Source organism: Chlamydomonas reinhardtii, chromosome 12 (assembly GCF_000002595.2).
Source record: "Chlamydomonas reinhardtii strain CC-503 cw92 mt+ chromosome 12, whole genome shotgun sequence".
Classification (NCBI taxonomy): Eukaryota; Viridiplantae; Chlorophyta; class Chlorophyceae; order Chlamydomonadales; family Chlamydomonadaceae; genus Chlamydomonas; species Chlamydomonas reinhardtii.
Genome location: NC_057015.1, coordinates 7,254,662 through 7,276,954, shown reverse-complemented (window position 1 = coordinate 7,276,954; position 22,293 = coordinate 7,254,662). Strand labels below are relative to the sequence as shown.

Genomic DNA, 22,293 nt, shown 5'->3' with positions numbered 1-22,293 from the left:
CCCCCACGCCACGGACACATGGACAACCTCGCCGGGGCCGACCACCGAAGTTGAAGGATGGGGCAAGAACCCTCAGTGCGGACTTGACAATGTGTGATAGCTGATGCATACATTGGCCCACAGCACTGAGGCCGGGTACCGTCTGTCCTGATACTCTTCACCCCGCACGCGCCAATTGCATGTAAATAGGCGGCAGGGAAAACCGCGCACACGCATGCCGCACCCTGCCGCACCTTCCCATATCACGACCTGTCACACTCCCACGCGCTTCACCTAACGACCCTAGCACACACGTGCACACAACCCGCCAGTGCTGCGTCCTATGCTTGGTAGCAGTGAAGCAGCGCGCCCGCCCCCTCTACGCACACGCACGCCGCGCCTTCCCGTCACGGCCTGTCACGTTGCAATGCGCTGCACCTAGCGCACCTAGCACACACGCATACACAGCCCGCCAGTGCTGCGTCCTATGCTTAGTACAGGTCACCATGAACCTAATCCGCTCATCCTAGGTGTCAAGCGCTGAAACCAGTTGTGGCCAGGGAGGCCCCTGGTTGCGGGAACCTCCTCGAATCGGCAACTGCGCCTGCAAGCGGCTACTTTGTGCCGCCACGCCCCCACGGGCGCTCAGCCATCAGCCATGCCCCGCACGAGCAATTAAGGCACTGTTCACCGTAGTCTCAAGTTGATCAGTACGAGCCCATCAGCACAACTGCAGCATTTGGATGTTTGTTCTCGTTGTACGGTGTCCATCTGTAGGTCACGCCACCTGCAACCGCACGTCGTCACGTCTACAGTCTACACGGGCCCGCATCAGAACCTGACGAGCATCTCAATGGCCCAGCAACACGAACATCCCCCCCACCGCCCGGGAGGCAAATACGCAACCGGCCGCCCTGCCCCAAACTCGCCTTGACCAAGCCCATGCAACTAGGCCCACGCAACGCGGCCCTTGTCAGCACCTTGTTCAGCACCGTTCGTTCAGCACATTTCGTTCAATACCTTGTTCAGCACCTTTAGCTGAACAGATTTCGCTCAGTACCTTGTTCGTCACTCACTAGCCGCTCACTGCAACAAAATGTCCGGGCCGGCCCCGTGGCCCGGCCCCGCCTGTGGCACTCAGCTGAGACGCACCTCACAAAATCAACAGCAACGTTCAGCATGCAAATGCGTTGGCCCCTGTGCGGACATCCACACCGCCTCACCTCACCTCACCTCACCTCGCCTTGCCGCCCCCCGCCCCTGCGCCCTGAGGCACCGCCTGCGCCTGCGCCTGCACCGCCCCGGGCCCGGAGCCGGAGCCGGAGCCGGAGCCGCCGCCGCCGCTGACCGCGGCCCTGTTGTACATGAGCGCAATGGCCCGCATGGCGATGGCGGCCTGGCGGGCGGTGGCCTCGTGCAGCGCCGCCACGTAGGCGGGCAGGCCCTCGAAGCGCGCCGCCAGGCCGGCGGCGGCGGCGGCGTGCTGCTCCGAGGCGTGGCGCGCCAGCTCCGCCATGGCCGGGTGGAGCGAGTGCAAGTCGCCTGGGGGAGGGCGAGTGTTGAAAGGGGTGGAAGGGGGGAAAACGTACGTTTGCACGTGTGTGTGTATGAGGAGGAATGGCACGCTCGCGCGCCCGCCAATCCCAAGCGTGTGTACGCCTGGCGGCAGTGCAGAGAAGTGGAGGGGAGAGCAGCTGTGGCAAGTGTGCGGGTCGGGCAGGGTGAAGGCTGACGCAAGGCAATTGAGGCGCTGCCACGCATGACGACACGGGTTGTCAGCAACGCCCTTAGCTATGCTCTGGGGGCACGCATTCACGCACACAACATCCACACACGGCTCCGGCCGCGCGGTCCTTTCGCCTCCGCACCTGTGCGTGTGTTGAGGAAGCACATGCGTGTGGGGTCGTCTGGGTGTGGGTGCGGCACCCAGCCGCGCGGCAGCGGCTGCGACAGCGCCACCCGCTGCTGCTGCAGCAGCCACTCGCCGAACGCGGCCTCCATCTCCGCCGCCTGCCGCCGCCGGTCCGCCTCCAGCGCCTCCGCCACCTGGGCCTCCCGCACCAGCGCGCCCAGCAGCTGCGGCAGCAGGAAGCCCAGGTTTATGCTTGAAGGGGGAGGGTTATGTGCCCGAGCCCAATGGGTCCCAAGAGTCAAGGAATCGTAGCCCAACCCAGAAACGCAGAGCGGGGATGCAAATGGAGGTGTGGAGGTTCAGGTCGGCAGCAAAGCGTGCGAGCGGAAGGGGGCACTTGCGTGTTCGTACAACACGCAATCAGAGCAGTGAGCAAGGCAAGCAGTTGTGGCGCCGCCGCCGCCGCCGCCGCCGCACCTGCGCCTGCATGTCATGGCTGGCCTTCATGAAGCGCTGGTGCTGTCGCCAGCTGGACACAGCCGCCCGCCGCGTGCGCAGCCCCGTCCGTGTGCGCGCCCACCACAGCCCGATGCTGCGGCGCACTGCCCAGCCGCGCAGCGCCGCCTGAGGGCAAGCGCCGCGGCAACAACGCAATATTCGCTTACGGTTCCTCTCGCGGTGCCTCTTGCGGTTCCTTCAGCCGCAGTCATGTCACCCGCATGAGTCACCAGCAACCCCAGTCCCCCCCTTGTGCCTGAGGCCTTCGCGCGGCGCTGCCCTACCGCCTGCCGTACCAATCCACCAGTATCCACCCGCCTACCCACTCACCCACCCACCCACCCACCCCACCCACCCCACCCCACCCGCCCGCCCGCCCGCCCGCCTGCCCACCTACCCACCTGTATGATAACGACCGCCTGCTCCAGCGAGTAGCGACTCCGCGGCCGCCCCGCCACACCGCACACCAGCCCACCTGCTACAGCCCCCGCCCCCGCCCCAGCCCCAGCCGCGCCGCCCTGCTGCTGCAGCCTCTCCTCCGCCCGCGCCAGGGCCGCCGCGTAGCGCACCGCCCGCCGGTGCGCCCGCCAGGCGCGCTGGATGACGGCCGCCGCCCGCGCCCGCGCCGCCTCCGCCAGCCGCCTCCGCTGCGCCTGCCGCTCCGCCTCCGCCCTCAGGCGCTGCGCGGTGCGGCGGGCCAGGTGGCCGCGCACCCAGGCCTGAATCACCTTGGCAGCCCGCTCCCTGCAGCAGCGGAGTCAGGGGGTTTACAGGTGGTGAACTGGTGCAGCGGTGCAGTGGTGGAGCCGCGCCATGCAGTCCGCACGTGCACCGCATGCACAGCTGCACCCCCACCCCGCCAACCCGCGCCAGTAACCCCGCCGCTACGCAGGAGCGGTGTGTACAGCGACAGCGTCAGACGCAGTAGGCCTCCCTGCTTGAGGTACACAGCAATCCCGCGCCGCAGTGTGCAGCATCGCCCGCCGCGCCGCACACCACACCGTCACACCCGCCTCGCCCGCACAACACCGCAGCCACTCAGTCACGAACACACGCCGGCCCGCCCTCGCGCACCTCAGCTTCCGCTGCATGGCGTCCGCCCGAGCGCGCGCCTCCGCAAGCCGCCGCCGGTGCCGCCGCCGCCGCATCCAGCGCCGCGCCGCGCGCTGTATGGTCCGCGCCGCCTGCTGCCGCCGAATGGCGTCCAGCCGCGCAATGTCCGCCCGCGTCAACCCCAGCTGCCCCAGCCGCAGCAGCCTGTCCCAGCCCGCGCCTGGCACCCGCTGACCTGGCGACCCGCCAGCCCCTCCCCCCATCATGCTGGCGCTGGTCCCGGGTCTGCTGCTGCCTGCAGCTCCCCAAGCCACACCACCAGGCCCCGGCCCCACGCCCGCGCCCGCGCCCGCGGCCGCCAGGCCGCCCAGTGCCACGCCCGCTGCCACGTCAGCTAGTGTCAGGCCCGCCACGTCCGCGGCCTCCGCTAGGCAGTCGACGAAGAAGCGCTGGCCCTCGCCCACACTCGCCGCCAGCGCCTCCAGCGCCCCGCCGCCGCCCTCCTCCGCCGCATGCGCGCGCAGGCCCTGGAAGCATGTACAGGGGAAGGTAACAAGGAGGGTTAGCTGCGACACGGCAACTGGGTCGCCTACGGCAGAAAGACGCTACCCTGATTTGCACGTACATGCCGCACGACTTCGTGCTTGCACTCCCTCTTCTCGCGAAACCATTGCTCCCTCTCTGACCCCAATTCCTGCGCCAACAATCGCAGCACCTGCATCAGTAGCGCCTGCAGCCGCCATAGGTGCCTGAAGCCACTGGACCGGTCCGGCTCCCGGCCGCCGCCTCCAGCTCCCGCTCCCCCGCCGCCGGTGCCGCCTCTCCGCTGCCCCGAACCGTCCGTCCCAGCGCCCACAGCCGCCGCCGCCGCGGCTGCAGCCGCCGCAGCTGCCGCCGCTCCCGACGCGCCCGGCGCCGCCTCCTGCCCCCCGCCCGCCCCGCCTCGCGACATCGGCATTGGCCCGTCCTCGTCCGGCGCGCTGCCCGGTCGCGAGCAAGTGCGCCCGGCACTTGCCGGCGGTGCACCACCGCCAGCTCTACTGCTGCTGCTGCTGGACAGTGAAGAGGTCTGAGGCGTGTACGCGCGCTCCCACGTGCTGCCAGCGCCGCCGGTCCCCGCGACCGAGCGCGCTGTGCCCTGGCGGGCGCCGGCCAAGCCACTGCCGCCACCGGCGGTACAGCTGCTGCTGTTGGCTCGGAGCCCGCGCGCGGGAGACCCCACAAGCGCACTGCGACCGCCGGCGGCGGCGGCGGCGCCGAGCCCGCCGCCACCAGCCCCCATTCCGTAAATGGTAGCGGCAGCAGCCATCGCGGACGCGGCGCCACCAGACAGCCGAGGCGTCAGCCGGCTTGCGCCGCTGGCGCCGGCTCCGCCGCCGCTGCTGAGGCTCCCGCCTGCCCCTCCCGCGCCCCGTCCTCCTGCGCCAGTGGCGCCGCCCCTCCCGGCACCGCTGCCGCCTCCAGCGCCGTCCCCCGCCGCCTGCTCGTAAGCGCCCGCACCTGCTGACACGGACCGCATCAGGGGGGAGCTGTGGCCGGGCGGCCGCACCCCACCCGCAGCCGTGCCGCCACGAACCGTGGCTGGCCGTGGCGGCGTGGGGGCGGCCAGGTAGGGCTTAAACATGGCGGGTCCGCCGCCGCCGCCGGCGCCGGAAGCGGTTGAGCGGGGGGACAGCGGCGCGCCACGGGAGGCGGCCCCCGGCGTGCCGCCGCCGCGATAGCCGCCGGACTGCGCCGCGCGCTGACGGCGGCGCAGCTGCTGCTGCTCTATCATCTGCGACGGGTACACTTGACATGCTCACATGCAGTATGTTGTGTTGGCGGGTGGGACCTGGCAAGCCTTGCAGGCAACCTGGCAGCACCATCTGCCGTAGTCGTGAGCAGCATGTGGTGGTGCCGTGGTTCGTGTGGTGCCGTGGTGCGGCATGGTGCGGTCGCAGCATACGGCGGTCCTTGCGCACTCAACGCCTCCCTTCAGGAGGCACACCGCCCTTCCCACAGCACACCGCTGCCGCAGCAGCTCTCTCCCCAGTCTCCATACAGAACCAATGGATCGTTCCCGATAGCCGCTGCGCCTCGCTCTCACCTCTGTCAGCGCGGCCACTTGGTCGGCTAGCATCCGCCCGTCAGCGGAGCCCACGCCCGGCCCCGACCCCGGCCCCAGCCCCAGCAACCCCGCCAGCGACTGAGGGCCCAGCGAGTGAAGCAGCGCTGACTCGCGCTGGCCTCGCCACTCCTCGCGCAGGGCGGCCTCGCGCAACAGCTGCGCCAGCGAGGCGGCAGGCAGGCAGGCGGCCTGCATAGCCACCTGTGAGCAACCCCCGAGGAGAGGAGGAGGCGGAGCAGGACGCTGGCTGTGCGGTGGGTGGTGTTGGCGATGGGGGCTGGTGGTAGTGCTTCGGAGATAGGGTGGCATACATCAAGGGCAGGGGCAAGGGGCGGGTCAGGCGAAGCTCCGCCGGTCACAGGGGGACCTTACGTTCTGGAGCAAGCGCAGGTCCTCCTGCCGGCCAACCCCCACTCGGATGAGTTCATGGAGCGCCAGACGGTCTTGTGCTTTCTGAAATGGTGCAGCCATTTGTAGCACCTTCCTCATGCGGGCCGACGTCACGGGGCGCGCACGCGCGAAAGTCAGAAACACATGCAAGAATGTTGTATTAGTCCGCAGGCTGCCATAGCAGTAGTAGTTGAATTCAAGAAGTGCTGTAGGGCTTAAGATCAACTTTGCAATTAACCGTCAGCCATTTTGGTGGATTACTGTCTCGACAGACATGGACTTCCCGCCGATCCGACTCTCCGTCCACCCCTGGGGTTCGTCTCTGAATTTCCTGTTGCAATTCTGTGTACACCACAAAGATGGCTAAGCATCCATACTTTCCCCTTGACCTGGAGCTGCCGGGCTTCGTGCCCAACATCATCCCCTATGAAACCATCCTCACTGTCTTCTTTGGCAGCTCGGCCCTGGTGGTCATCTTCATGTTTTTGCTTACAGGTGAGAAAACTATGGCCTATTAGAGTCAACATAGAAGTTGCCGCGGCCGCGGCGACCGATGCGCACATATAACGGTGTCACACACTGCTCCGGCTGCAGGCCGCTTCAAGTACCTGAGCTCCGTGGAGCGTCTGTGGGCTGGCTGGTGGATGGTGACGGGCATCATTCACTTCGTCATTGAAGGTGCGTGCGCTGGTCGTCGGGACCTACACGCAGCTCCCGAACGTTGACTTCCCCGCCCTGGGCACGCGCAGGGACCGTCGTGGCCAACGCCAACTTCTACAAGGATACCACCGGAAACATTCTCAATGAGATCTGTGAGTGGGATAAAGGGTTGCCGGTGCACAGGCAGGGGCTTGGGCAAGGATGGCCAGGATGGCCACGTCCGCATCCGCCAGATGCTCACGCCGCCCCCCTTGGCCACAATGTTAACAGCTCCCGCATGCATGCTGGTTACAAAGGCATCGTTGAGCATGTTTGCATGTACGCGAGCCGGTCGCCAAGCCCCTGAGCCATGCCTGCCAATCGGCTGGCCGGACCACCCGCAGGGAAGGAGTACGCCAAGGCGGACTCGCGCTACGCCACGCGCGACGCCTTCATTGTGCAGATGGAGGGCGTGACCGCCTTCATCTGGGGCCCCATCTGCTTCGCCATTGTGTACGGCATCCTGCACCGCAAGGCCTGGCGCTTCACGGCCATGCTGCTGGTGTCGCTGGGGCAGCTATATGGCGACGTGCTGTACTACCTCACCTGCTTTCACATCGGTGCGGGCGGGCGAGGAAGGGCGGGCGGAGCGGCAGCATGCATTGCGTAGCGTATTGTGGCCTACTGCGATGATGGGGGTGGGCGGGCGTGGGCATGTGAGGGCTCCTGGGGCGTGGACGAGCAGGGGGACCTGTGGGCGGGTGCAGCGGGTTCCGCACTGAAGGCGGGCCTCTGAGAAGTTCGCGAGTGGAGCTCCAGCTATCGCCGAGAGTGCCCGCTTACGGACTCTTTCCAACGGCTGCTGATGGTGCAGGCGTGGAGAAGCACACGCGCCCCGAGCCCCTCTACTTCTGGGGCTATTTTGTGGGCGCCAACGCGATCTGGATCGTTGTGCCCGTCACCTGCATCATCTACTGCGCCCGCCATGTCAACTCCGCAGTAGCTGCCACCGGGTGAGGCTGCCTGGGGTGACGATTGAGAGAGGGAGAGAGATGGCTGGGAAGGGTGCTGGGCTGGTGCAGTATGCTCATCGGAGGGCAAGCAGCTGGGCACGGGTCTGAAGTGCTGGGCGCTCACAACATGTTCCTTTGCTGCCTGCCCTGCAGGAAAGTTAAGTCCCACTAAGCACAAGCTGCAAGGAAGACCCCATATAGGGCCGCTAGCTGGCCGCGTCGCGCGAGCGCAGTACTGGGCAACGAGCGAGTGGATGGTGGATTCAACGATTCATTTCAGCCGCGGGACTTTCTAGGACTGAAGAAGTTTACGGCAAACGCTGTGGCCGGCGTGACTGGTATGTTATGTAGGCACCCGGGGAATGTGCAAGCGGAACGCACAGCGGGTCCTGTGAGCTGCGGTCAGTCAGCGTGGGAGCGACGGTCCGGTAAGGCGCGTAGAAGAAGGCCTCTGACCAGGGGAGGCCCTCCTCCCCTGCCTCTGACCCCGTCTGACCGGGCGCAAGCTGCGAAGATTTTGTGGGGTTGTACTGTCTGCCGAAGCTGTGTACTTACGTGGCTTAGTTTTTCAAGTGATGAGCGCGGTGGGTTGGAGTGAGTTTGTCCGATACCAATGAAGTGGGCTTCGGCACACCCCCGTGGGCTTCGGCACGCCCCCTCGCATTGTGTATCCGATCTCGCGCCCTGTGTTTTCCTTGGCCAACTCGTTGTCCATGTAATTTTGTACCTTCCACTCGTAGACCTCTGCACTTCCCCTGTTCGCCACCTTATCCTCCCCTCGCCCAAAAACACTTGTCCATTCGCGCCTCAGCGGAAGCCAAACAGGGCGTCGCTTTTAGAGTACAGAGTCACTAATTCCTAGATTTGCTTAAGCATAGTTATAATGGGTGAGGAGGGCGAGGCGGGGCCAGGACCGAGCAGCCAAGCAGCGGCAGCAGTCGAGGAGGAGGAGAAGGCCGCTGCGCCTCTGGAGCGACCACCACCAGAGGAGCTTGACCCTGACGACTTGCTTAATGTGCGTGTGTAAGCGTGGGCGCACCGGTCAAAACCAAAGTCGCGGAATCTTCATCGCCCAACCACTTCTCCTGGTGCGCAGGCCTTCTTCTCCGACCTCAAAGAGGTCGACCGTGATAATGAGGTCAACCGAATCCTTTGGGCCTTCAAGCTCAATCCGTTTGAGAAGCTGAACCTGCATTTTGACGCCACGCCAGAGGAAATCAAGAAGCAGTTCCGCAAGCTGTCCCTCATGGTTCACCCAGACAAGTGCAAGCACCCGCAGGCGTCCACAGCGTTTGACAGTGAGTGTATGGGTAAGGGGGGCTGGGTGCTGTGCGGGCTAGGGAGGGAAAGATGGTGGGCCGCGCCGGGTGTGTGAGTTCTGGCACGTGGTTCTGGGGTTCCACGCCACAACCTGTACAGCGTCTCGGCGTTCTACTTGGCTACTTGGCCAGCTCCGCAACGTGGTATTATTGCAACTCCCTCACACAAACAGTCCTGGGCGAGGCGCAGAAGGAGCTCCTGGACGATGAGAAGCGGGAAAACCTGCTCAAGTTCCTGGAGATGGCCAAAGGTGCGTGGGAGACGCCAGAGGCGGCAGGATGATAACAGGGGGGGGGGTGACATGGGCGCTTCATGCGAGAGCGCTGCCAGCCGTCGCCAGGCGTCACCAGGCCCTGTGCCCATGACGGGATACTGGTGCCGCCTGGTTAGTAGGGAAAGCCTTCATTCGCCAGCGAGACCTGCGACGCGGTGCGCAAGGGCATGTGTGTATATGCCCAACCGCCGGGGCTCTACCATACTCACGCATACCCCCAATCACACACAGACGAGGTGCGCAAGGAGCGCAAGAAGGAGACCAAGCACGACAACATTGTGCGGGTGGCCTCGCTGCTGCACGAGGTGAGGGACTGAGCAGAGAGCACGAGGATGGTGGCGGGGAGGGCAAGGGACCGGCACGGGGCGTTGGGAGCGGTGTTGCAGCTACCGGGGCTGTGCGGTGTCGCGTAGCGGAATAGATGGGGGCGGGGTGGCATGTGTATCAGCTTGGCGGGGCTGGGCCTGGGAAGGGTCATAATTGTGGCTTGCACACTGCGCTGCGTCGGGTCGGGAAAAGTGTGGTAGGCACTGGCATCAAAGCATACACGGCATAAGAGGAGGCGGGCTGACCAAAAGCCGCGCGCGGGGTGGGGAACAATGCGGGCACTTATGGTTTCTCCTGCCATGACCGCGCGCAACATGTGCTCCCGACCAATCCTGCCCGCAGGACGGGAGAGATGGCCTGGAGGCGGAGTGGGAGAAGTCGGACGAGTTCCATGAGCGCTGGAAAATGAAGTCGCGGGACGTCCTGGCGCGCAGCGAGTGGCGCAAGCGCAAGCTGGGCAAGCGGGTGAGCGGGGCAATAGGCCTAGGGTGAGGGGGGGGGGGGGCGGAATGATTGTGGAGGGGATGATGCTGTGTGGCTGCTGAGTTAGATCAAGGGGCTTCTGCCAATGAAGGGAGGGAGGGTAGTCTATTCAGGGGTAACTCGGGTGGGTGGGTTTGGCACGGGTAGCGGTGGCAGCCCTGAGCTGCTCTGAGCTGAAGCCGCACCAAGCCTGCGGACGTGCTCTCTCACCTGGAGGGAAAGACGCCTCCCGACTGCACAAGGGCAGTGCAGGGTGCTGGTGGTCTTGGGTGTGGCCTGTGGGGCGACGCAGGGCTGCTTCGTTTTGATGACATTGTTGGGCTGCGGCACGTAACGCAACTCCCGTTGTGTTGCCTGCCCCGCTGCCGCAGCTAAAAGAGGAGACGCTGCGGATTGAGGAGAAGGAGAAGGACGCCAAGGAGCGGCACAAGGCCAAGAAGGAGCACGAACAGAACTGGGAGAAGAACCGCGACCAGCGCGTCACGGGCTGGCACGACTACCTGAAGGGCGGCGGCAACAAGAAGAGCACGGGCATGCTCAAGCCGCCCAAGCTCAAGACCAATGACGACGTGAGCCGCTCAGGGCGGGGCAGGCCAGGGCGTGGGAGGTGGGGCTGGTGGGGCTGTTCGCGCCGGGGCGGAGGCGGAGTGCGGGCAGGGTGCATGTGTAGGAGTCACGGCCTCTCCTGCGCCGAGCCAGCTTCACCCTGAATCCCTGTGACCGCATGCGGCTGGCTGGCATGGCCTGCGTTGTATGACTAGCTACATGCCAGCCGGGGTCCTGTTCCCGTTTGCAAACGCGCACCACCGTTCACATTACCTGATACCAGCTTGGGCGCTGCAACGACTGACTGCCATGCTGCCGTCGCTTCCACATACGCTTTACCCACGCAGGACAAGCTGTACGTGCAGCGGCCGGCGGGCGAGCAGTTCCGGCCGCAAGTCAAGTCGGCAGGCCCCAAGAAGGACTGAGCTGCGCGGCTGGCCAGGCACGCGGCTGTGGCGTGGCATTGAAGCGGTCGCAGTGGATGGGGCTAGAAGCTGGGTGCCCAAGGCGATCCGTGGTGGTCTTAATGCGATGGGACAAAGTAAGGGGCAGGTTGGCGCAGCCCCGTACTGTGCAACGTATTTCCAGACCCTGCCAAGCAGTTTGGTGGTGAGTGGTCAGTTTGGTGCCGGGCGGGCAAGCAGCTGCAGGTGGCTGGTGCAAACATGAGGAGTGGAGGAGCACTCGAATTGGAGAGGCGGCGTCCCGTCTCAAAAAAGCATGTGGCGTTTGAAGGATGGCCTTGGAATGTAACAGGCTGATATTACTAGGTGAGCCTGTGCCCCTGCTGCCTTATCTCCCAGCCTGGCGCTGCCCTCGTGATGGAACATGGCAAGGGGCAGGAAAGCGTAGTCCCGATGTGTGTGGCTCCCACCCGTGCCCACATAAATGCGTAGCAAGAAGGGACAAGGCATTGGTGCGTCGTTCGCGCGCTGTTACTGTACCGACGGTAGCTGGCAGGTTGTGTCGATGTTTTGCTGACGCGCATTCCTCACGCTCCGGGCGCCCGGCCAAGGCGATAGCACCACACAGACTCAATGCGACGCCACACCGCGCGGATAGCATAGCCGATGCGCACCTGCAGGCAGTCGACCGGCGTCCTACTGCCACAAGCCCACAACAAAGCGCGCCGCTGTGCCAGCCTCCCTGTAATGATGACCCAGAATGACTCGCAACCTCTGGACGGGGTGAGTGGGTGACCGTGTATAATGACGCGCATCTGTATTTACAGAGCCAGCCTTATCGCATGCGTTGGCTGAAGTTGCCATCATATCGTACCCACCACTTAGCGCCGCCTCCACATCACTACTGCCTGTAACGACCCGCAAGTCCTCACAATCATCCTCCTCCATCATCCCAGCCGCTAGACGCGACGCGTCATCCTAGATCAACCTCAATCAATGGTCGTTTGAATTCTAGCGGGAACAGACATGCATCTGCGCCACTGTTCCTACTCTATGCGCATGCCGGATACACAGATACACAGCTTAGTAATACAACACGCAGACGCGCAATGCTCAGGTACAGATGCGGCAATGGCCGGCTGTAGTCATACACCATGAAGTCATCGAGCACATAGTGCCAAAAATGGAAGGACCTCCAGTTGCCGCTGCACCTCGAAACTGAAGCTTGGAGCAACGCCAGGCATCTGCGGCAAAACGTGCGCGAGTGGAGGCACCATTCAGTACGACGCAACAAGATAAGTGCCGATGCGCTCTGCGCCGACCCCGTGTGTCAGCGGTCAACATACATCAAAGAAATCAGAAGGAATCCGACTTAGTTGTTTGTGTTTATCGTCATCCACACAGAGTGGTGCGAGGCGGGGTATGTGCAAGTGTGCCGGAAGAGGGCGGGTGCAAGTGGCGTGCATGGCGAAGCGGAGACGGCTCAGTACAGCGGGGAAGTTGTCAGCACAGCATTAAGCTCAGATCTGTTGAGCTTGTTTATTTCCGTTCATCACTGCCGAAGTGCGGATGCGCGGAGGAGGCATGGGTGATGCGGTGCGGTATGTGCCAGCCTTCAGAGCGTCAGTTAGAGCTAATGGTCGACATAGATCCACCGGCCTTTGGTGAATTCCGACAGGGATAACTTTTTTATCGTCACTCGCTCATCGTGCGTGCAGTGGATGGCGTGCGTATGCAGAGTGCCAGCAGGCGCTGCAGCGGGAAGGAACTCAGCCAGCACTCACCAGTCAGAGGGGTCGCCAGCACGGAGCTCATGAAGTAGGTAGGTGGGTATATGTTGCTGGTGTGAAGAAGGTCCACACACGATTGAGTATAATAGCTGCCGGCGCAGTGGAGGGAGGGGCCGGGTCACCGCTGGGGCTGGGCGATGGCTTCAACAGCTTGTGTGGCGGCTGCCGGCGCCGCCGCCGACTTGTCGCTCATCGGCCGCTTAACAAGCACCCATCGTAGAACGGTGTTGTTGACATGCAGGCCGTGGTCGAGGGGTTTGATGGCGTCGACGCTGGACACGAAGTCCATTTGCCAGATGTGCGCGCGGTCATACTTCTCAAAGGGGCGTCGCAGGTCGTAGGCTAGATGCTGGTCGCCAAAGCTCTTTAGCGAGGTCACGAAGCCGCCATTGCGGTAGACCAGGTCGCCCAGACCCTTGATCAAGGCCACCATCTCTGCGCGAGGCAGAGACGGCTTGGCGAGCATGAGCAGCTCGTAGAGCGGCATAGATGCTGCTACCGCATGTCTTGTATGTGTGTTGCAGTGGACAGCAGAGAATGAGTCGATGGGTTGTCGCAAGGGGGCTAAATAAAGCTCGGTTCGCTCCAGGGGGCCTCATTCCGACCGGCACCGCCGCTCGCCCAAAGAACCTGGTGAGTTAACTTGCATTAGAAACTGCTAAGGTTTTTGTATGTGGATGGCGAGCTGGCCTGCTTTCGTAAGAGCTACCGTGGACACTTTGACGGCGACCGTGCCGCCAGCACCCCACCCGACCCCCCTCCCCCGACCCCCTGCAGGCTCTTGTCACCCGCGATCCCATAGCCGCTGTTCCCATAGCCGCTGTTCCCATTTGATAACCTCAGGGTCATTACACACCATGCAAAGACACAACGGAACGTAATTGTATGAAGTGCCGACTCAGAATTCGGGATCCTCCAAGCGCGGTGTTCACAGCGCAGACAGATAACCTATCCTCGTCTGACACGGCCCAACCCTGTTGGCATCACAAATTGTGGGACCGTAAAACTGGGTAAACGTTCGTTGCATCCGTGACATCCGGAACCCCCAGTCCGTGTCGTTCGGAGCTGCGGCACCCTTGCACACCGTTAGCCACCTGCGCGATCATGCCCGCCCCCAGTCCCACCCCGCCTCCGTAAAATCAGTAACTTCATAACCTTCGAACTCAATCTAATTCCCCCATACACGTTCATCTTTCCATGTACGCGTGCTGCCATGTACGCGCATGTACGGTATTCCCGTTCGGGCCTCACCTACAACTCTGCAACACACACACAACCCCCACAGGGGTTATACAATACACGACAGTCTACCGTATGCCATGTCATCGCCACAATATGTGCCACACGGCGCGCGCAACGCTATGCGCGCAACGCTTTGCATAGCCCACCGGCCTTCCCGTCTCATCCATTCTGTCCTCTCCGGTGCTCCGCCCCATTTGCTAACAGCTCCGCCAATGCGCAGCGCCCAAGGCCTCATCACCGGGCCTTGTCGTCTCCTCCGCTGGCCTCTCCCGAGCGCATGTTGTCATACCGTGTGCTGAGGTACTGCAGGAATGCAAGCCGCAAGCAATATAGTCAAGTTCGGCGTGGGTGTGGAACAGCAACAACGGCGTCGGGATGGGGATGACGGTGGCTTGAACATGGTGACTGACACAGAGCGCATGAGAGCGCTGGTGCGCCATACGCACCGCACGCCGCACGCCCACTCTGGCACCGCAGCGACAGCAAGAAACCATACGGGTGCTCTGCAAGCTCTTATGCCCAGTGCTAGCGCCCATAAGACCTGTGTGCGCTGCGGACCCCCAGCTGCGGTCACCGGGTGCACAGTCCCTCGCCGGTAGCTCCCGGAGTCCCAAACCGTCTCTCTTCCCGCCATTTGTAGCAAACTTACGTATATGCCGCCCGCAAATAGCAGGCTTAGGCTGAGAGAGCCGGTGAGGCTGGCCACCTGCGCGAGCGGCCGAAAAATGAATCGTCTTCCGTTGCGATCTTTTACTCGCGTCCGGTCGTGGCTCACCTTGAAACCTCCTTTCGGCACCACTCCTAGGTCAGGAAAAACCGCCGCAAACCAGTCGCGAAGCTGTGCGGGGTTCGTGCCGGGTACTTTTTTGGCTTCCATTTCCGGTAGCGCAACGACACTTGAGGACCTAGCCCTGTATCGCAAGCGACTTAATACTTGTTGTTCTTGAGAAGTGCGCGTGTTCTTCGACGGTTCGCTCGCGTTCTGGTAGAACTTGTAGACAAGAGGACCCATGGTTCTTCTGGATCGCGCAGCCTGCGCCCTCCCTGCCCGCACTGCCTGAACCGAACACAGCTAGGGCGGCGTTGGCTCCATGTTACAGGCTTTGACGCCGCAGGGGCGTACTGCCAGGCATCCTATCTTCATGGTGCGCAACCTCGTCAGCGACGCTACCCGCAGCCGCCCCCCTCCGCGCGCCAGCCCGCTCGCCAGGAAAGGAACACGCAGGCTGCATTTGAATGCACTTATGGGCCCTCACCGTATAGTAACACCAGGCTTGCAAAAAGGGAATGAACCAAAGCAAAATAAACTCGCACACTCCTGCCGCCATCTCCATCTGCCCAGCTCTCACCTACGATGGGCGGGCGCAGCTCTAGAGCCCTCAAGGTCGCCCAAACCCACCACAGGGCACCCAGGCTAGCTAACCCATGCGCAATGCGACGAGGGTCCACTGAACGTCAGAATGTGCCACTGTGTGCCTCAATGCACACACAACGGTGACACGGACGGACGGACCCTCGCCTAGCCCAGGCCGCGCGTCAGGGCTGCCACCCCAGCCAACAGGCGAAGGCATGATCGATTCCTCCAAGCCTACCTGGCGGTGTGCAGCACACACACGACGGCGCCCCGGCCCGCTTGCACCATTGCCATTCCAAGTTCCCCGCTCGAGCTTCTTGCGATGAAAGCAACACTCACAGACGGCCAAAAATTGTAACGCAGGCTCACGACACGGCGCGCACCCTCCCACCCACACACGACCCAACCAAAGAACACTACCAACTACCGACAAACCACGCACGGCGCACATGTCAAGCAACGCAAAAAAACCACGGCGCTCCCACACCGTCAGCCAGCCAGTCGGCCAGCCCCTCCACGCTTTGGGTGCTGCTTTCCCCGCTGGCACAACCCGCCTCGTTGTTTACTCGATGTTCCAGCGGAACTCGCGCGGCGTTTTGCTCTGCTCGGCGTAGATGGAGTTGCCCTCCACGCTGACGGCGGCCTTGACGTGCAGCAGGCGCTGGTTGTCGGCGCGGCGCGTCACCTCCACGCTCACGCGCAACCGGTCGCCGGGCGCGCAGTCGATGGGCGGGTGCAGCGGGAAGGTCTGCTGGCCCCAGTGCGTCGCGCCTGAAGGGTGGCCGGGTGGGGGAGTTTGGGTGGGGTAGTCGGGTGGCGAGTCGGGACAAAGGGTGAGCAGCGTATGGCATGCACTGAGGCATGCATTGGTTCGGCCGGGTGGGGGCATTGCACAGGGCTGCTGGCTGCCCGCCGTCATGCCCACAGCGCCCCCTCCCCCTGCTCCACGCCACGTCACCCGCAACCACAGATGCATCCGGCCGTCGTTGCCCTTCCCCGCACCCAACCGTGCCATCCCGCCCCGAGTCCCCGCCCCGCCCCAAGCCCATTCGCGTGCCACAGCGCGTGGCTCGTCGCTTTGCTCCTTACCGGTGGGGTCGGGCGCGGTGGAGAGGCGGATCTCGTTGTCTGTGGGGTTCTCGTCGCTGCCCTTGAACAGCACGTCGAAGAAGCCGCACAGCGCGTCCACTGGCCCGCCGTCCGTCATGTGCATCACGAACTCGCTCTTCAGGGGGGCCTGCGTGGACACAGCGTGTGCGCGCGCGTTGTGGTGAAAGGGAAACAAAACGAGTGCGCACCCACCCGCGCGTGCAGGCGTGTGTAAGGGAGCACAAGCTAGGAAACACGCCTCCCCTCTCGTGCCTTCTCCTCCCCCCGGCTCCTCCAAGCCGCACTCCCCCTTCCTTCCCTCCCCTCCAGTCTTCCCTGCTCCACAAAGCCCCTATCCCCCTTCCTTCCCTTCCCTCTGCCCATCTCAGCCTCTCCCCACCTTGAGCTCGTCCAGCGTGAGCTTGTTCAGGTCGTACTTGATGATGGGCGCGGCGGGGCCCAGCAGCTGCTGCGGGTGCGTGTCGGTCCACTGGCTGGTGTGCAGGTAGTAGTCCTTCTGCTCGCTGCGGTAGCCGTCAGACAGGACGTCCAGAGACACCTGCGCGGGCGGGACAGGCAGGGCAGGGTGGGGTTGTAGGTACCAGCCCAAACTGAACCGAGCCCAATGCAAGAGATCGAGCGGGGGAGCAGGGGCGTGGGTAGTCAGGGAAGTGGCACACAGTGTACAGCGACTGGACATGGGTAACTGGGTGAGTGCGTGTGCGTGTGTCGAGTACTGGAAGGCATAGGCGCGCTGAACGCCTACGCACCAGCCCATGCAGCCGCCTGCCTTCACCCCATCCGTCCAACATGACAACAGCCGAGCCTCCAGTTACCCTGCACGCCCCTCCCCCATAGTGCTCCTCCGCCTCCTCCCTCGAGTCCAGTGCCTTCCTCCCCCGCCCTACATCCTCCTGCTGCGGCCGCTGTTACAACATTCCAAGCCTCCAACGCTCCCTTGTTGGTCCACCCCTCCTGCACACGCGCCCGCATCCGGCCGCACCTGGTAGTAGTGCTGCATCTCATGCAGGAACTCCGCCCAGCCCTCCATGGAGTTCTGTGTGGGGGTAGGGGGTAGGGGGGTTACATTTATGATTAGCTATGAGTATGGTAGACGGGGGTCGCAAAGATTGGTAGATGGAGATAGGGTTTAGGGGGGCCGTCACGTGGGAAGCAGGTAAGAAGCCCGCTGGAGTCAGGGTGGGCGGGTAATGCCTGGTGGCGGTCAAGGTGGCGGCACCAAGTCCCAGGCGGTGCGCGGCCTCGCTCCCCCGCATCACCACAGGGCGCCTCCCTTGCCCGCCCGCGCTTCTGCCCCGCCGGCCCACTCCCACTCTTAACACACCCTATACCCACGCCCTATACCCCATACGCGACAAATGACTCGCTGCACTCCACCAGCTCATTCCCTTCACCCTCACCCCTACCTGCACAGCTCCTCTCCAACCTCCTCCGCCCCGGCCCCCCGCACCACGCCCAACCACCTACTCGCCTACCCCCGCACTGCCCTGCACGGTCTTCCATGGCCACTCTACCCCTCCATTCACGCCCGCCTACTGCCCGCCCCCGCACACACACACACACACACACACACACACACACACACACACACACACACACACACACACACACACACACACACACACACACACACACACACACAAACACACACCCTCCCACCTGGAACTCGGAGGTCCTCTGCGCCGCCAGGTTGGAGCGGATGGGCGCCATGAAAATGGAGGCGTGGGAGGGGTACAGCGCGCCGCCGGGCGCCAGGAAGCGGTCGCGCGCCACCAGCACTGAGTCCAGCATGGACTCGCGCAGCAGGAAGTAGCCCATCCACTCCGAGATGATGATGTCCACCTGTGGGCAGCAGGGGGCGGGTGGGGAGGAGGAGGAGCATGAGGGGGGATAGCTGTTCATGCGAAGGGGTGGTGTGAAACATGGAACTGGGGAGGGCAGAGGAGGTTGCAGACATGGCATGAAGGGCAGTCCACGCAACCACACTTGTGTGTCCCGAACCCCCAGCCCCAGTTGTCCTCCGCTCCACAACTTTGGGACAATGCCGCCCCTCCTCCTCCCCCTTCCCCCATCCTGTGCCCCGGCACATCCTCCCGTCCCCCGTTCCATGTTTCATACAAACCGTTCGCATGAGTGGCTACACACACCCCCGCCCACCTTCTCGGGCAGCTCGATGGACTCGATGGTGCCCTGGATCACCTCCACCACGTGGCTCATCTGAGGGGGGGGGGGGGCGAGGAGGAGGGAGGGAATCGGGAGGGAAGGTGGTCAGGCCGGGCTCGACATGGGGCGTGTATGCACGGCGCTCCCTGTGATGGCAGCCCACCGCCCCCGTGCCACACGGGCCTGGTGAGGACCGAAGACCCACGTTCAGGATTGCGAAACACTCCTCCCCTCCCGCTCCTACCTCGCCCTCGCCCCATTACCCCCTCCATCCCCCCTTTTTGGACATGATTCATCCACTCCCACCCACGCACACGCACCTTGTTGTGCTCCACCAGCAGCCGAGCATTCTTGGCCATGTTGGTCGCCTCCACCGCGTACACCTTCTTGGCGCCGGCCTTGGCCGCGAACAGCGCCAGGATGCCGCTGCCCGTGCCCACGTCCAGAACCACCTGAGGGAGGTGGGTGGGGCAGAGGTGGGGGAGAGGTGGGGAAGGAGAGAGTTAGCAGGGGATGGATGCGTGGGGTGGAGGGGAACGCATAAAGGGTTTGGAACAAGCCGCGGCTGCGCGCAGGACTGCTCCATTGCTTGCTTGCTTGCTGCCGTGTGCTGCAGCCATCTGTTGCTGAGCCGTTAACCCGGCCTAATCTAGTCGGTCCAGGCTCCCAGCCTGGTCAAAGCCGTTGCAACCCCGCCCCCTGCCTAGCCCATTCTCTTCTGCTACTGCTGCTGCCTGCCGCCTGTTGCACCCTCGCTGTGCCCTCCTCCCTGTGCCCGCCCGCCTTGTGCCGGTCCTCACCTTCCCTTGGAACTGGCGCTTGTTGGACAGCACGGCCTGAAGGTTACCGAGGCCGGGGGATATGCAGGGTTAGGCGAGGGCTTCTGGCACGCGGAACAGCGCCCGACAAGAGCACAAGAGATGCACCTGACAGGGACCCCATCACCCGTACGGCAGGTTACGCGCGACGGTATGACAAAGCGAGCAAGCCGAAACAAGCAAGCAAGCCGAAACACAGCGCGCGCGCACATTCACACAACACGCAAGCACACCTGGTAGTAGGCGCCGGTGCGCTTGTGGTCCTCAAGCATGTCTTTCTGTGAGGGGTTTCGGTGAGGGGATACGGCGGGCGAAGAGAGGTTAGAATGCAGCAAGGGCGGAGCAGGGCAGGCTGCTGGGTTTGGTGAAGCTCTGGTGAATGAGAGGGTAAGCGTGGTGGTGCTGACTTTCCCCCTCCCGCGCACGGGCCAGAGCGCACAGTACAGATCAGCGTTTGGGACTCTGACAACGAACTCATTGCCCGCATGGATTGATAGTTACAGGGTTGAGGTCTTCCCCACGCACGCCTGGCGCGCCCAAACACCGAAACCGGCGCCGGCGAACTAAACCAACGTGACCGGCAACCGCGAGCCTTCCCAACAATTGCAATATACATAAAAATACAGACTATGTAGGCAACCGCCTTAAAACCCGTCAAGGAGGCGCTTTCGGGACCGGATGGCGCGCACCTGGTGGTAGATGTATGCATAGGTGCAGAAGTAGTTGGCGAAGTCGGTGCTCTCCGGAGGACGGCCGTCCAGATCGGACACCTTCTCCGCGGACTTTGGCGACGACGACATTTTCTTGCGACTCTGAACGATCGGCAAGGCTTTTTGCCGCTGCGCAACCCTTGGCAACTCTAAGCCACTAACAACGTTACGAAGCGAGTAAGCCACGGCAAAGCGTACGCAGAGTAGTTGCAGGCGGCAGTCCCACTAAGTCGGGCGGCTGGGGGCGGCGGGCGAAATAAGGTTCACAGTTCCGCAAGTGCGTGAACAAGTGGTTATGCTTATGGGGAACAGGGCGTGAAGCAAGGGGCTTAACAACGGAGTTCCGGGCCGCCATGCAACCCCCATGCAGAAACCGCGCGCGAATCCCACCTGATACACTTCAAGATGAGGCTTTCCCTTTGCCTCATACGCTACTCCTTCATGCCCTGCCACCGCCCTGCTTACCCAATCACAAGTCTACATGCTATCCCCTAAACTCTGCATCACCAGTGTCTGCGGTAGAACAGGCCGTAACCGCTATCCCAACGGGCAGCACTGCACCTTTTCCCGGCATCCTCGCGACTACCCTCCATCGGGGTCCATGATGCTAAAAAGCCCGGCCACAGCATCACGAGGCTTGTCTATATTAGCCCGTCGGGCATCCACATCACACGGCCTCCTGCTGTCCTACAGTCAGCGGCTCAGGCGCACGCCTACAATAGCCGCTCACCCCCACGCCCCACACACCGCCTACTGCGTCAAAGCCGATTCCATTTTACTCCCCACACCCACCACTGCTGCCCGCTGCTTGCTCCGCTGCCGGCATCGGCTCCCGCTCCAGAGCAATCTACGTCCATGCCCGGCTGTCCGAGTTGCTGACTTCGACCTCATCATATCTGCATGCCAGTCTTCGCAACGAAGGCGTCGATCTCCTCGGGCGACATCCCCTGCTCAGGCAAAGGTTCAAAGGGCGCAAGAGGCGAGTTATAGGTTTCAGTGCGGCAGAAGCACCAGTACCTGCACCCCCACCCCGACATCATCAAGCCGACACGCCCGTGCAACATCCCCATCATCTCCTTTCCACCACCTGTCCCCCTCCCCGTGCCTGACACCTAAAGCCTGCGCCGACTCCCTGTCCCTACTCCCTATCCTTACCCCCTGTCCCAACCCCCTACTCCTTACCCCCTACTCCCCATCCATTACCGCACCTCGAAGGGGTCGTCTGCATTGATGCCGTGCTCCTTCATGAACTCGGCGATCTGCTTGGGGCTCAGCCCCTCGAAGGCCTCCGCGTCCGCGCTCAGCCAGTCCTTGTTGGATAGCAGCACGCGGATGGCGGTCAGTCGCCGCGTCTTCAGCTCCGCCTCCCGCACCTTGGAAGCCTGGACGGGAGAAACGCGGGATGACAAGGTGAGTTAATGGGGGTTGGGGCGGTTGCGCCGGTGTGTGGTTGCAGGAGCTTGAGGGATGGGCGCCGGGCTGATGATGGGGCGCAACGCCATGGTACAGGGCCCAGCTGGGCAAGAGCTAACCCCTAGAATACCGTACGGTTTGCTTTCCCAGCTTCTAAGGCTGACGAACTCGGTGGCTGGGCAGTCGGCTTGGCAGGTGCGGGTCTGTCGGACCAACGAGCATGAGACGAGGCATGGCTGGCACGCAGCCGCATGACAAGCCCCCCAGGAGCATGGGGCGAAGGCACGTACACGGCCAGCAACCCCAACCTTAACCCCAACCCCAACGCGAAAGCACAGCCCGCGCTCGCTCCGCCTGCAGGTCCTCAGAATCACGCTCACCTCCTCCTCCTCTGCGGCCTTTTTCCGCGCGTTGTAAATTCGAGGCACGAAGAAGTACGCTATCCCGCCCAGCACGCCGCCCCAAATGAGCCGCTCCGACCACGGCATTAGCGTCTTGGTTCCATCAGGGGCTTCCCGCAGGTACATCCACGACAAAGGCGGGTCTGATTGATGGTGATGGAGCAAGAAATTTCGGTTGTGAGAATGTAGCCACGCTGACAGACGCCGGGCATCTAACGCCCACCTTTCTTCTTGCCCGGTTTGAGTTCGCGACCAATCCAGCCAGGGGCTGTTGCCTCTCTCCCGCTGGTGCTTGCCGCAGCTTCCATCGCTTCGTTTGCCGCTGTCGCACATCCTCGAGCGCACGCTAACTGCTCCAGGGGAGCTAGTTTTAAGCAGCCGATCGTGCTTGATCGGCCTAGCAACGA

The 22,293-nt window shown here is 63.2% G+C and overlaps 7 protein-coding genes across 7 annotated transcripts; 2 read left to right on the top strand and 5 right to left on the bottom strand.

Annotated features, from left to right (window-relative positions):
- Positions 1–48: 48 nt before the first annotated feature.
- On the bottom strand, positions 49–6,070 carry CHLRE_12g557850v5 (uncharacterized protein). Its single transcript, XM_043069126.1, has 8 exons — positions 5,862–6,070; positions 5,469–5,690; positions 4,098–5,156; positions 3,404–3,909; positions 2,731–3,073; positions 2,309–2,455; positions 1,848–2,055; positions 49–1,521 (listed from the first exon to the last, which is right to left on the bottom strand). The coding sequence occupies exons 1-8, from the start codon at positions 5,958–5,960 to the stop codon at positions 1,214–1,216; spliced, it is 2,892 nt and encodes a 963-aa protein (XP_042918877.1). The 5' UTR covers positions 5,961–6,070; the 3' UTR covers positions 49–1,213.
- Positions 6,071–6,180: 110 nt separating this feature from the next.
- CHLRE_12g557900v5 (uncharacterized protein) lies at positions 6,181–8,262 on the top strand. Its single transcript, XM_043069127.1, has 6 exons — positions 6,181–6,374; positions 6,474–6,557; positions 6,629–6,691; positions 6,923–7,138; positions 7,393–7,531; positions 7,685–8,262. The coding sequence occupies exons 1-6, from the start codon at positions 6,239–6,241 to the stop codon at positions 7,701–7,703; spliced, it is 657 nt and encodes a 218-aa protein (XP_042918876.1). The 5' UTR covers positions 6,181–6,238; the 3' UTR covers positions 7,704–8,262.
- A 48-nt stretch (positions 8,263–8,310) lies between these two features.
- On the top strand, positions 8,311–11,246 carry CHLRE_12g557950v5 (uncharacterized protein). Its single transcript, XM_001702794.2, has 7 exons — positions 8,311–8,546; positions 8,628–8,829; positions 9,024–9,101; positions 9,357–9,430; positions 9,795–9,917; positions 10,307–10,504; positions 10,829–11,246. Exons 1-7 carry the CDS (start codon positions 8,415–8,417, stop codon positions 10,904–10,906), a joined length of 885 nt encoding a protein of 294 aa, XP_001702846.1. The 5' UTR covers positions 8,311–8,414; the 3' UTR covers positions 10,907–11,246.
- A 445-nt stretch (positions 11,247–11,691) lies between these two features.
- CHLRE_12g558000v5 (uncharacterized protein) lies at positions 11,692–13,204 on the bottom strand. Its single transcript, XM_043069128.1, has 2 exons — positions 12,670–13,204; positions 11,692–12,129 (listed from the first exon to the last, which is right to left on the bottom strand). The coding sequence occupies exon 1, from the start codon at positions 13,160–13,162 to the stop codon at positions 12,794–12,796; it is 369 nt and encodes a 122-aa protein (XP_042918875.1). The 5' UTR covers positions 13,163–13,204; the 3' UTR covers positions 11,692–12,129; positions 12,670–12,793.
- Positions 13,205–13,511: 307 nt separating this feature from the next.
- On the bottom strand, positions 13,512–14,900 carry CHLRE_12g558050v5 (uncharacterized protein). Its single transcript, XM_043069129.1, has 3 exons — positions 14,693–14,900; positions 14,567–14,623; positions 13,512–14,220 (listed from the first exon to the last, which is right to left on the bottom strand). The coding sequence occupies exons 1-3, from the start codon at positions 14,792–14,794 to the stop codon at positions 14,152–14,154; spliced, it is 228 nt and encodes a 75-aa protein (XP_042918874.1). The 5' UTR covers positions 14,795–14,900; the 3' UTR covers positions 13,512–14,151.
- A 99-nt stretch (positions 14,901–14,999) lies between these two features.
- Positions 15,000–20,330, bottom strand: CHLRE_12g558100v5 (uncharacterized protein). Its single transcript, XM_001702770.2, has 10 exons — positions 20,052–20,330; positions 19,596–19,640; positions 19,345–19,380; positions 18,865–18,996; positions 18,539–18,598; positions 18,041–18,223; positions 17,364–17,417; positions 16,761–16,919; positions 16,361–16,508; positions 15,000–16,042 (listed from the first exon to the last, which is right to left on the bottom strand). The coding sequence occupies exons 1-10, from the start codon at positions 20,160–20,162 to the stop codon at positions 15,834–15,836; spliced, it is 1,137 nt and encodes a 378-aa protein (XP_001702822.1). The 5' UTR covers positions 20,163–20,330; the 3' UTR covers positions 15,000–15,833.
- Positions 20,331–20,388: 58 nt separating this feature from the next.
- CHLRE_12g558150v5 (uncharacterized protein) lies at positions 20,389–22,280 on the bottom strand. The gene is made up of 4 exons (XM_043069130.1): positions 22,110–22,280; positions 21,866–22,029; positions 21,281–21,454; positions 20,389–21,019 (listed from the first exon to the last, which is right to left on the bottom strand). Exons 1-4 carry the CDS (start codon positions 22,192–22,194, stop codon positions 20,963–20,965), a joined length of 480 nt encoding a protein of 159 aa, XP_042918873.1. The 5' UTR covers positions 22,195–22,280; the 3' UTR covers positions 20,389–20,962.
- Between the last annotated feature and the right edge of the window lie 13 nt (positions 22,281–22,293).

Excerpts from the sequence above, each read along its gene's own strand:
- CHLRE_12g557850v5 (XM_043069126.1), bottom strand. The coding sequence starts at position 5,960 with ATGGCTGCACCATTTCAGAAAGCACAAGACCGTCTGGCGCTCCATGAA. Across the intron at positions 5,691-5,861 it reads ACCTGCGCTTGCTCCAGAAC|GTGGCTATGCAGGCCGCCTG; the intron begins GTAAGGTCCCCC and ends GGTTGCTCACAG. Across the intron at positions 2,456-2,730 it reads AGGCGGTCGTTATCATACAG|GCGGCGCTGCGCGGCTGGGC; the intron begins GTGGGTAGGTGG and ends GCTTGCCCTCAG.
- CHLRE_12g557900v5 (XM_043069127.1), top strand. The coding sequence starts at position 6,239 with ATGGCTAAGCATCCATACTTTCCCCTTGACCTGGAGCTGCCGGGCTTC. Across the intron at positions 6,375-6,473 it reads CTTCATGTTTTTGCTTACAG|GCCGCTTCAAGTACCTGAGC; the intron begins GTGAGAAAACTA and ends CTCCGGCTGCAG. Across the intron at positions 6,692-6,922 it reads AAACATTCTCAATGAGATCT|GGAAGGAGTACGCCAAGGCG; the intron begins GTGAGTGGGATA and ends GACCACCCGCAG.
- CHLRE_12g557950v5 (XM_001702794.2), top strand. The coding sequence starts at position 8,415 with ATGGGTGAGGAGGGCGAGGCGGGGCCAGGACCGAGCAGCCAAGCAGCG. Across the intron at positions 8,830-9,023 it reads GGCGTCCACAGCGTTTGACA|TCCTGGGCGAGGCGCAGAAG; the intron begins GTGAGTGTATGG and ends TCACACAAACAG. Across the intron at positions 9,918-10,306 it reads AGCGCAAGCTGGGCAAGCGG|CTAAAAGAGGAGACGCTGCG; the intron begins GTGAGCGGGGCA and ends CCGCTGCCGCAG.
- CHLRE_12g558000v5 (XM_043069128.1), bottom strand. The coding sequence starts at position 13,162 with ATGCCGCTCTACGAGCTGCTCATGCTCGCCAAGCCGTCTCTGCCTCGC.
- CHLRE_12g558050v5 (XM_043069129.1), bottom strand. The coding sequence starts at position 14,794 with ATGGAAGCCAAAAAAGTACCCGGCACGAACCCCGCACAGCTTCGCGAC. Across the intron at positions 14,624-14,692 it reads TGCCGAAAGGAGGTTTCAAG|GTGGCCAGCCTCACCGGCTC; the intron begins GTGAGCCACGAC and ends CCGCTCGCGCAG. Across the intron at positions 14,221-14,566 it reads TATTTGCGGGCGGCATATAC|TACCTCAGCACACGGTATGA; the intron begins GTAAGTTTGCTA and ends GCATTCCTGCAG.
- CHLRE_12g558100v5 (XM_001702770.2), bottom strand. The coding sequence starts at position 20,162 with ATGTCGTCGTCGCCAAAGTCCGCGGAGAAGGTGTCCGATCTGGACGGC. Across the intron at positions 17,418-18,040 it reads AGAGGACCTCCGAGTTCCAG|AACTCCATGGAGGGCTGGGC; the intron begins GTGGGAGGGTGT and ends ACCCCCACACAG. Across the intron at positions 16,509-16,760 it reads TCACGCTGGACGAGCTCAAG|GCCCCCCTGAAGAGCGAGTT; the intron begins GTGGGGAGAGGC and ends GTGTCCACGCAG.
- CHLRE_12g558150v5 (XM_043069130.1), bottom strand. The coding sequence starts at position 22,194 with ATGGAAGCTGCGGCAAGCACCAGCGGGAGAGAGGCAACAGCCCCTGGC. Across the intron at positions 22,030-22,109 it reads CAAACCGGGCAAGAAGAAAG|ACCCGCCTTTGTCGTGGATG; the intron begins GTGGGCGTTAGA and ends ACCATCAATCAG. Across the intron at positions 21,455-21,865 it reads AGGCCGCAGAGGAGGAGGAG|GCTTCCAAGGTGCGGGAGGC; the intron begins GTGAGCGTGATT and ends TCTCCCGTCCAG.